The sequence below is a fragment of the Tachysurus vachellii genome, chromosome 23, assembly GCF_030014155.1.
Source record: "Tachysurus vachellii isolate PV-2020 chromosome 23, HZAU_Pvac_v1, whole genome shotgun sequence".
NCBI lineage: Eukaryota > Metazoa > Chordata > Actinopteri > Siluriformes > Bagridae > Tachysurus > Tachysurus vachellii.
This window is the reverse complement of record NC_083482.1, coordinates 2,387,209-2,398,337: the sequence shown is the minus strand read 5'-3', so window position 1 is coordinate 2,398,337 and position 11,129 is coordinate 2,387,209. Positions and strand designations below refer to the sequence as shown.

The 11,129-nt window shown below is 41.9% G+C and overlaps 1 protein-coding gene across 1 annotated transcript in view; it reads right to left on the bottom strand.

The window, feature by feature from the left end:
* Positions 1 to 10,797, bottom strand: part of sun2 (Sad1 and UNC84 domain containing 2) — a 12,123-nt gene extending 1,326 nt beyond the window's left edge. Inside the window, exons 1-17 of the mRNA XM_060859505.1 lie at positions 10,654 to 10,797; positions 6,320 to 6,437; positions 6,089 to 6,222; positions 5,741 to 5,905; positions 5,128 to 5,187; positions 4,920 to 5,013; positions 4,550 to 4,626; positions 4,388 to 4,467; positions 4,098 to 4,208; positions 3,928 to 3,981; positions 3,622 to 3,665; positions 2,996 to 3,146; positions 2,664 to 2,888; positions 1,527 to 1,611; positions 711 to 826; positions 377 to 544; positions 113 to 205 (exon numbers count right to left, since the gene is read on the bottom strand). Of these exons, the coding sequence (XP_060715488.1) occupies positions 113 to 205; positions 377 to 544; positions 711 to 826; positions 1,527 to 1,611; positions 2,664 to 2,888; positions 2,996 to 3,146; positions 3,622 to 3,665; positions 3,928 to 3,981; positions 4,098 to 4,208; positions 4,388 to 4,467; positions 4,550 to 4,626; positions 4,920 to 5,013; positions 5,128 to 5,187; positions 5,741 to 5,905; positions 6,089 to 6,222; positions 6,320 to 6,437; positions 10,654 to 10,684 (1,806 nt within the window). The 5' untranslated portion in view covers positions 10,685 to 10,797. The remainder of the gene's footprint in view (positions 1 to 112; positions 206 to 376; positions 545 to 710; positions 827 to 1,526; positions 1,612 to 2,663; positions 2,889 to 2,995; positions 3,147 to 3,621; positions 3,666 to 3,927; positions 3,982 to 4,097; positions 4,209 to 4,387; positions 4,468 to 4,549; positions 4,627 to 4,919; positions 5,014 to 5,127; positions 5,188 to 5,740; positions 5,906 to 6,088; positions 6,223 to 6,319; positions 6,438 to 10,653) is intronic.
* Between the last annotated feature and the right edge of the window lie 332 nt (positions 10,798 to 11,129).

Here is an 11,129-nt window from a genome sequence, read left to right as displayed (position 1 = left end):
ATTTACAGTGTGTGTGTGTATTCAGTGCCAACTCATTGGCTGCGATCAGTTTTTCATCTGTTTATTTAAAAGGATGTTGTTCAACGGTGAGACGCTGACATGGCTTTCTCACCTGTACTTGGAAGGTCTGGATTGGTTCTCCGTCCTGGTCGTACGTGAACGTTCCGAGAAGTTTCCCTTCCTCGTTCTCATTGTTGATCATTCCCTTAAAAAAACAAGCAAGAAAATTAACACTTTGTGAAGACAGAGGGGAAAAAAAAAAACACCATAGAATGAGACACAGTTGATCAGGACAGACTGCGCAGGTCTATATTTATGTGTGCTTTATTAGTATAAGGTGACGCTGATGCAGCTTGACGTGTTTGTTTGGACTCACGTAAACAGCAAAGTCTTTAGGTGCGCTGTCGATGTTTCCGGTGGGGGAGAGAACTCGGGGCAGGTGCTCCAGTGAGACGTGAGTGATTTGTACGGCATGAGACAGAGCGATAACCAGGAAACCTTCAGAACCGCGAAATGGCCAGCACTTACCGGGGTACAGCTCAGGCTATGGTCACACACACACACACACACACACACGGTGGAGTTTATTTATTTACTTAAAAAAAATGCATTCTGAACATATTTGCATGTAAACTGCCGGTATTTGTGTGTGTGTGTGTGTGTGTGTGTGTGTGTGTGTGTGTGTGTGTGTGTGTCTGTGTGTGTGTTACCTGTATAACTGTACGAGGGCTTTCAGAAGGATACCACAGAGGAAATCCAAAGAGGCTAATACATGCTGATCTGGTGTGATACGTCTCTGAGCAGCGAGTGTTTATCACACTGGCACCTACACACACACACACACACACACACATCAAAGTGAAAGTCTGTGGTAAAAGCAGCCAAAACAAACAAACAAAACATCATTTTTATTGAATGTTTATCATCTTGTTTTTCCCCTAATCGCATGTTTAGTCTGGGTTTTTAGACTGGTTGATATTTTTAGCCACACACACTTGAAGACTCACTTGTGTGTGTTTGTGTGTGTGTGTGTGTGTGTGTGTGTAGTTGTTAAACTCTGCTGTCCCGCATGAGGTCTGAAACAAAAGCGATATCATTTCTAAATAAAAGCGAGCTGTCGTGCTGGATTTTCAGCTGTGACCTTGTGAACCCCGGCGTCATGCTAGTCGGATTCACGTTCGCTAGTTGGTTTGTTTTGTTTTGATCTGAGAGATCACACCTCAGTTTGAGTCACATGGATGTGAAGAGGAGTATTCAGAGTATCCAGCTGTGTTCACTTCATACAAGAGCATACATTTCGTTTGATTGCATATCAGCAAGGAGTCCAGCAGCTAAAAAAAATCGAATGTTACTTAGTCACTGCTGCGTGTACAACTCAGTAACACTACAGTTGGTTCTTTAGCTAAGTCTAAACAAAAGTCACGGTTTTCAAAAGTAACGAAGGAAACAGAACATCTTTTGTCGTCGCCGTATAAACAACGGGTCATGTTTAACACATAACCCCAATAGAAGGATTAACAGGCTACCTGAAGACTCCAGCGCGTAGTCGGGTACGCCGATCCCGTCGGCCCTGTGGAGGCTCAGCGCCCTGTGCACGATGCGCTCGACATCCTGTGACATCATAAATTAGGACAACATTTATCATGTCACGGAGCAGCAGTGTAAACAGTGCAGTGTGTATGTTCTACAGAGGATAATGTGGGTAATAAAAAAAGCTCAGAGAGGGCCTGGGAAAATACACACACACACACACACACACACACACACACACACTCTATAGTTACTGTGGGAAACTGGATGTGAAAGCTCTTTTACATGTAAATGCGTACATGTGGATATAACTGTGTATATGCACAGACCCTCCAATACTATTGGAAGAGCAAAGCAACTTCATCTGTTTGAGTTTCCATGATCTCTTTAGGTCATTGTTCCAGCTTTTCCTGGTATTTATATCTACGTGTGTTAAAATAAATAAAACCACACAATTTTCAGACCAGAATAGAAAAACTACAGAAACAGTTCAGTCTCGAGGGAAAAAGTGAAAGTAAATAATGTTCTATTGCAAGACTTCTGGATCGTTGTCTTGCTGCACGAAGAAGTTCTTACTCCGGCATCCAGTTTGGTGTCTGCTGCTCACTACACCAGTTGGTTTCTTTCTTTTCCAAGATATCTACGTTGTCGTATTGACTAAGCCCTCAAAGTTTGTGTAATGCCTCCTGACTGATTTTTGTTCTAATTCGTTTTTATTTAACGCAACTTTCTGCAATTCATAGTTCTTATTGATCCCTGATGAGCAAGCCAGAGGCAACGGTGGGGAGGAGGAGGAGGAGAAACTCCCGGAGACGACGTGAGGAAGAAACGTTAAGCGAAACCGGCCTCAAAAGGGAACCGGAGCGTGTGATTATAAATCATTACTCTTCTATAACTGTTTATAGGTAAATGCAGTTGTGTAAACAGGAGCTTCTGGGCAACCTGGAAGTAAGAGTCATTTAGTTTTAACATAAATTCCGACACACACACACCTGTGTAACGATTAACACCTGTCAGTCAGTTATATATATATATAAAATATATAAACACCAGAGAACAAAAGCTGAATTTCGAATCTCTCGTCTCATTTTCACTGTTTTCTCTCAACCCCCCCCCCCCCTCCAAACACACACCGATACAGTGACTGCTCCAACTCCTTCCTCCTTCAGCGTCTCTCCGACTGTCCTCCACACATCTCTCCTCTCCTTGTCCTCATTCTCCTGTCCCACTCGGTCCAGTATTTTCTTTTCCAAGTCCTCCAGTGCCCTCTGCAGCTCAGGATGCATCACTACATCACGCTCAGTGTGAACTGGAACAGACATCTGCTGCAGCAGCCAATCAGAAAGCTCGCTCTTTAACTAGAGAACAGAGGGAAAGGATTGTTTGTTTTTTTTAGAGTCGTCCATGGTGCATCACAGGTCCCAGTGCAGCAGGACTACAGTCAGAAAGGTGTGAACGCTCGTACCTTCCTGTTCTCGGATTCCTGGCCGTCTATTCTGCGACTCAGGTTTTCAGAGGCTGACTGAAGTTTGGACATGTCCAGTCTCAGATCGGATATCTGATCCTGCATCCCCTGGGTTTCCTCTTTACTCAGGCCGCGATGTTCTGAGTCAATGCTAGAAGGAGAGAATCATTCATTCATTCATCCATCTTCTACCGCTTATCCGAACTACCTCGGGTCACGGGGAGCCTGTGCCTATCTCAGGTGTCATCGGGCATCAAGGCAGGATACACACTGGACGGAGTGCCAACCCATCACAGGGCACACACACACACACTCACGCAATCACACACTACGGACAATTTTCCAGAGATGCCAATCAACCTACCATGCATGTCTTTGGACCGGGGGAGGAAACCGGAGTACCCGGAGGAAACCCCCGAGGCACGGGGAGAACATGCAAACTCCACACACACAAGGTGGAGGCGGGAATCGAACCCCCAACCCTGGAGGTGTGATGTGAACGTGCTAACAACTAAGTCACCGTGACCCCAAGGAGAGAATCACAAAGTACAAAATAATAATAACAACGATAAAATGTGGTTGAGCAGAAACACTGATAAAGTAGGAAGGATGAAATGAACACTCACTTTCTCAATCGAATTCTCAGGTCTTGCACATCCATTTGCAACTTCTACACACACACACACACACACAAAAAAAAAAATCCAGAGAATTGCATTACATATGATATTGCGTAACTGCTATAAATAAGTACAAAAGAAAGCAAGTGCTAAGAAAACAGTTTGTGTGTGTGTATGCATGGGACTGTGTATGTGTGTGTCAGTGTGTGTGTGTGTATGTGTATGTGTGTGTAAGTACACATATGTACATTAGCAGTATGTATATATGCAAGTATGTGCATGTGTGTATGGCTGTGTGTGTGTGTTTCTTACTTCATATGTGCGCTTCTGATTGTCTCCATCATATTTCAGTAACTTGATCTCTTTCTTAAAAGGTAAAGAGAAAGTTGTGACATCTCACAGTGAGGTTTCAGGACTTGTGTAATATTAACGCTACATATTCAAATCCTCACAAAGATTTAAAACTACATTCACTTTCTCACCAGCACATCATCTAAAGCCCTGCTTCTGTCCTCCAACCATCTGGTCTCTCGTTCTTGTAGATTTGCATAGAGTTCTTCTTTTAGAGCTGCAAAAGTTGCAGGGACATCATCCTGAGAGAGAGAGAGAGAGAGAGAGAGAGAGAGAGAGAGAGAGAGACGGAGAGAGAGAGAGAGAGTGAGAAAGAGAGTGAGAGAGAGAGAGAGAGAGAGAGAAAAGAGAGATCAGAATTCAGCAGCACTGTGATATAAGCCAATTTATCTAGATGCACTGAGCAGGTGACCTCACTTACACGAGCTTGAAGGTGTGTGTGTGTTGTGTGGCGCGGCTGAACCAGGGGAGCTCGAGCTGAACGAGTAACATACCACACGCCTGTAACGACACACACCCGATATCAACGCCAGTGCACCAGCCAAACACACACATGTATCTACACAAGCACAATCACACTCACCGAAAAGCAGCAGAATGAGTAGGAGGAGGAGGAGGAGGAGGAGGAGGAAAAGATTCTTCCTCAAACCTGCAGTGCGCCTGAGGACAGATGGATAAAAAGTGTGGTAATGCGGAGCAGGCACACACACGGATGGACGGACAGACAGACGGACAGACAGGCTGACACACACACACCGAAATAGACAGACAAACAAACACTTACAGACAGACACACACAGACAGAGACTCACACACACACAGAGACTCACACTCACATACACACACACAGACATAAACACAGATAGACAGACACACCCTCATAGACACACACACAGTGACAGACACAAAGACAGACAGCTGGGCAGGCTGACACACACACACACACACCATACCTGCTTAGCAGAGAAACATTTAGCAGAGACATTCCAGATGTTATATTGTACCACGCCACACCTAGCCAGAAATACACCACTGCAAAGGCACGAGCTGAACAAACAAACAAACAAATAATAATCTACATTACAGGTTTATCAAAGAGTGACAGGTGCAATTAATACATTTGATGGCGTTAGGCGGAGTGTGTGTGTGTGAATCTCAAACCTGGGGCGGTCAGTGCGCCTCGGCCTACCGTCTTTCCATCTGATGGAGTGTGAGCAGAGCCTGAGAAAAACACACAGAGGAACACTGAATAAAGCTGAACACTCATGAGACGGGTTTGGTTTGTGTTTCACTGCCAGTTTTAGTAAGACAATAAAACTTACTAAAGAAGAATATATTTACAAAAAGAAAGACAGTTAACCCTAACTGTACATCTAGGATTGACTAAAGGTACTAAATTTTCTGAAATGGTTCACTGCGTCAGACCTTGTGTCATGTCTTTATATCATCATCATCATCATCATCGTCCTCAACCCTGAGACCAACATGAGAGAGCAAACGGAAGTGAACAACCAGACAGAAAGGAAACAGGAAGCTGCTGTGGTTAAGTTGAGATAATAACCGAATACACACACACACACACACACACACGCATGCACTCACGAACACACACACCCCATTTTTTCAGACCTACATACCGTATATAAATCGTATATACGGTATGTAGTATTGGGGTTCTCATGTCTGTCTATATGCTGGTTTGGTTTTGAATAATTAATTACTTTTGTTACTTTCTATTATACTCGGTTTCTTTTACTTCCCCCAACACACTCACTGGTGGTCGTGCCGTGCGAGCCGCTGCTCCGGCCGTATCCTTCCTCTGATGAAGAATATCCCGAGGAGAAACCCGATGGTTCCCTTTGAGACGAGGTGCTTGGGGCTAAAGTGTTCAAAGGGCTCGTGGTGCTGCTAGGAGCCCGAAAAGGAGAACTCTTCCTCACTGGTGTCACACAAACAGACAAAATAATAATATTTATACTCATAATCGAGACTCGAAACTAGAAACCAGTGACATCTGACGAGGTTATGAACAAGGATGTAAAATAAAAACCTCAAGAGAATTAATTAGAAAAGAGAGAGAGAGAGAAAAAAAGACAGGTCATGTGATATAATCAGGACTGACCTGTGATGAACTCGTTCGAGCTCGGACTGTGGGATTTGCTCACATTGCTGCTGCTGCTGCCAGGGTTGGGGTTGGGGTTGGTTTTGGGAGAAGCCCCGCCCCCTTTACGGGGTCCTGTTTTCCTCTTGAAGACCCTGGACAATAAAGAAATGTACAGAGTGGTGTGATGTACATATAGCACCTACAATTACACACTTATCGAGACTCACACACACACACACACACACTTACCTCACAGTACTCTCTCTGTAAGTGATTTGTCCCACAGACCCTGTAGAGCTGGTACTCGCTGTGTCGTCATCGTGTGGGTAAAGTCTGCTCGGCACCGACCGCAGACTACGCCTCGACTCTACAGGACGAGAGAAACGGGTGCGTGGTTCAGCCTTAATCAAGCTGATCAACTTCATCAATTATAAAACATCTTTAAACTAGCAGCATTTATACTGAATATACAAATATCAGCACAACACACATAAGAAATACTGACTTTAATTATGCTCAGGAGTCACAGGACCATTGGTGCGTTTAATTATAACACCACTCAAATTTTTGGACATCTACTGCAGCAAAATAAATAAATAAATAAATAAATAAAAAAAATACATACAACCTTTGCACATTCAATAATCTGCATGAGTTTCCCTGGACTTTATCCACTCCATAATCCCTTCCCAATCTTTGCAATATGTCTTACAACGGAAATGTTTCTGTCCATCACAGACTTTATTTCAGTCTGCACTCGCACTTTATTCGCTTTCATTCTTAACGTTTGCTATTTAAGCTAGATCTGTAGATTTGTGCTCAATTTGACATGAACTGGCAACCTTGTCATTAACTGTCCTGTCTGCTGCATCTCCCTGAGTAAGGGACGGTGTGACTCCTGCCTCAATGGGCATCTATAAATGCTTGCTGCAGTTCAGATTGTTGACCACTAGGTGCAATAATAACTCTATGGATGCAAATGGGGCAGTAAGTATTGGGCACAATTGCACAATATCCAAAACAGAATCAAATTAACAACTGCTTGTGTCTGTCAAAAAGCAATTAAATTGTTGGTAAATCTGAATTAAGTTAATCTCGATTATAGCTCCACCCAAAATCGTACATGTAGCCTTCATACTTTCATTAATTTCTGTCTTAAACTGTGGAAAGTAACATTAAGAATAATAATTATTTAAAAAATAATATCGTTAGATATCCATTACACACAGAGCAATCCACTGTGATTGATATCAAAACACCGAGATTACTATCGTTTAGTCACGATGGTTTACTCGTACATTTTACTCAACAGTTTCTTCTTACACGCAACAAAAATGACATCATACGTAGCAAACTCAAATGTTCAATTCTTGGGTACACTCACAATAACCCAAATAAAAGATGTTTAAATGTTTACTTTAATATTTTAAAGTTTTTAATTTTTCTTATTATATGAACAGATGATACTATTTCTTTTTAGAAACACTTAATTAAATGTAGCTGAATTAACGGTCAATAAAACAAGACATTAAATACTACATAAACCTGACTGTATTCAAGTTGCTAAGACAACTGAGGATCCTGTAAAATAATGCAATAATTCAGGAGTTAAAATTAAACAACAATAATAAAAGAAAAATAAAAGAGAACTAAAACAAGTCATGATGGAAAGAAATTCTGTTAAACTTTCAGTCTTTTGTATGTATGTAAGTTCTGAAAGCAAAAAATGCCAAATACTTATTGCAATGCACACATTAGCATAAATCTGCTGCGCTAATGCTAATCTTTAACCACTGCATACTTTCAAAGCAGTCAACCAGATCCACATAGCAACAGACAAACACACACACACACACACACACACACAAAACGGAAACAGGGTACAAAAATATAGCATCACAACCACATATATATATACACACATATACACACTGCCAGTGTTTTGATGTCAGGACAACGCTGAGTCTAACAAAACACCTGAAGGGGATTTTATTGCTAACACAAATGAAACAAGTAGATAAGTAATTATAAATAAAGGAAAATAAGATGAATGAATTATAGTTTAAAAAAAAACTTTCTAAAATGCTCTAATGCTAATCCTAATCCTGTTAACTCTGGCTAATCAAAATTCCATGCTACATTTCGCAAGCAACAGATTAGCCGATAGCAGGATGGCTGAGGTAAAATGCCAAGAAAAATAAAAAAAAAATGGACAGAAACATGATGAGTGTACAGTTTCCTGTTATAGTCGTGATACTTAGACTTAATTAAATCTTTATTTAGACATATGCTCAGTTTGAGTATGTGTTTTTTTTGCCAGATGTTTCTTCAGTCATGTTGTTTTCCATAATTGTCCTTTGTCAGTGATGTTGAGGCTCAGTTAAATATTAGTCCTGTAATATCTGGGTTGCTTTTACATATTTTGTGCTCTGGAGTTGCGTCATTAATGAAGAACAAGTAAAAAATGAACAAAAGATTAAATTTTGGATGCTGCTAATATCTAAAGCAAGAATATCTAATTAGCACACCAGTGCAGTACTGTGTGTGTGTGTGTGAGAAAAAGAGAGAGAGGGAGAGAGAGTGAGTGCTAAGCTGTTAAAAACAAGTCACGCTGCAGATAAAATTAATCCAGGGAGAACAAGTCACATAGCGTTTCTCAGTAAAAGAAAATAAAGCAAAAAGACTTAATTCAGATTTTTTGTTAACTAGCTTTGCTTCTGTTGAATAAATACAATAAGTAGCTGGATTTATTCAAACCTCACAATCATTTATATAATACAAACATGTGTCCTGGTTTTCAGGCAGCAAAACAAAAGCTGGGAGTGTGAGGAAGAACTGAGAGGGAAAACTGAGTAGGGAAGACCTGTGAGGAGAAAGTGAGAGGGAAAAACGGTGAGGAGGTCCTGTGAGGAAGACCTACGAGGAGTAAGTGTGATGAAGGACTGAGAGGGAAAACTGAAGGGAAAACGGTGAGGAAGACCTGTGAGGAAGAAGTGTAACCTGTGATGAGAAACTAAGATAAAGGAGTTGTGGTTAGTGGAGGAACTGGTTAGTGAGCTGTGTTTCAGTTTAGTCAGGATCTGAGTTTGGATTGTTTTAGATTGGATTTAAAAATGTAACTGAACTGTTTTACTTTAAGGAACAAAACAATAAGTGCTTCACTGTTATTATACTAAATAATCTGACTCATCATCATCATCATCACACAATATATCTTAATTATTCATTCACTCATTCATCTTCTACCGCTTATCCGAACTACCTCGGGTCACGGGGAGCCTGTGCCTATCTCAGGCATCATTGGGCATCAAGGCAGGATACACCCTGGACGGAGTGCCAGCCCATCGCAGGGCACACACACACACACTCTCATTCACTCACACACTACGGACAATTTTCCAGAGATGCCAGTCAACCTACCATGCATGTCTTTGGACCGGGGGAGGAAACCGGAGTACCCGGAGGAAACCCCCGAGGCACGGGGAGAACATGCAAACTCCACACACACAAGGCGGAGGTGGGAATCGAACCCCCAACCCTGGAGGTGTGAGGGCGAACGTGCTAACCACTAAGCCACCGTGCCCCTCTCATCTTAATTATATTGTGTGAAAAAAGAGAGACACACCCAGAGAGAGAGAGAAACAGACAGAGAGAGAAAGAGATAGACACACAGAGAGGGAGACAGACAGACAGACTGACACAGAGAGAGAGAGACAGACAGCGAGAGAGAGAGAGAGAGAGAGAGAGAGAGAGAGAGAGAGAGAGAGAGAGAGAGAGAGAGAGAGAGACAGAGAGAGAGAGAGAGAGAGAGAGAGACAGAGAGAGAGAGAGAGAGAGAGAGACAGAGACAGAGAGAGAGAGAGACAGAGACAGAGAGAGAGAGAGAGAGAGACAGAGAGAGAGAGAGAGAGAGAGAGACAGAGACAGAGACAGAGAGAGAGAGAGAGAGAGAGAGACAGAGACAGAGACAGAGAGAGAGAGAGACAGAGACAGAGAGAGAGACAGAGACAGAGAGAGAGAGAGAGACAGAGACAGAGAGAGAGAGAGAGAGACAGAGAGACAGAGACAGAGACAGAGAGAGAGAGACAGAGACAGAGACAGAGACAGAGAGAGAGAAAGAGAGACAGAGAGAGAGAGAGAGAGAGAGAGAGAGAGAGAGAGAGAGAGAGAGAGAGAGAGAGAGAGAGAGACAGAGAGAGAGAGGATGGAAACTTAAACTGTTACTGGAATGAAACCCATCTTCATGCGCGCGCACACACACGTGCTATACAACAACATCTGTTCAATAATTAATTCTAAAGACAATAATTTAAAAAAACCCAAAAACTTCAATAACGATTCAAATAATCGCTTGTGATTTTTATTACTTGTTACTTACCGATTAGTGAACATCATATTATTTATTATAAAGTTGTATTTAGGACAGAATTGAGTCAAATTTCTGCAGAACTGCAAAAGTCACTGATCGGTCATCAGGACACTCAGATTAATAAAAACTCAGACCAGGAACAAAAACACGACACAAACCGATCATTATTCGGTGAAATATAAAGCAGCTTGCAGTGTTTCAGTCTCTCTCTCACCTCGTGGCTGACTTTCAGATAACGAAGCCATAATAAAGCCCAAAACACGCACAATGCTGCTCTGTAGCTCGGACGTCTGAAATATAAAACAATAACGAAGGAAAGAAGTAACAGAGATCTGGAGGAAACAGTGACAGTTATACCAGGAAGCAGGCAGATGACAATTAAAAGCTCCGCCTACAGAGATATTTTAAAAAGAAACCGCTGGGTTACAGATTAGCTGTGAAATGCTGGCACCTAGTGGTCAAGTCGAGAAACTACACCTACGCATAAACACTACAGTTTAGCCAATTATTTTGGGGAAATGATATTTATTTTAAACACCGCGATCTGGCAACCTTGATTTCTATTTGCAGTTCTCCATGATGATAAAAGCAGCACGGTGTCTGAATCTCAAGTGCAATTCTCATTCAAATGTAATAAATAATTAGACAGTGATCACACATAAGGACAATCCAAGGAGATGGAAAAATGGA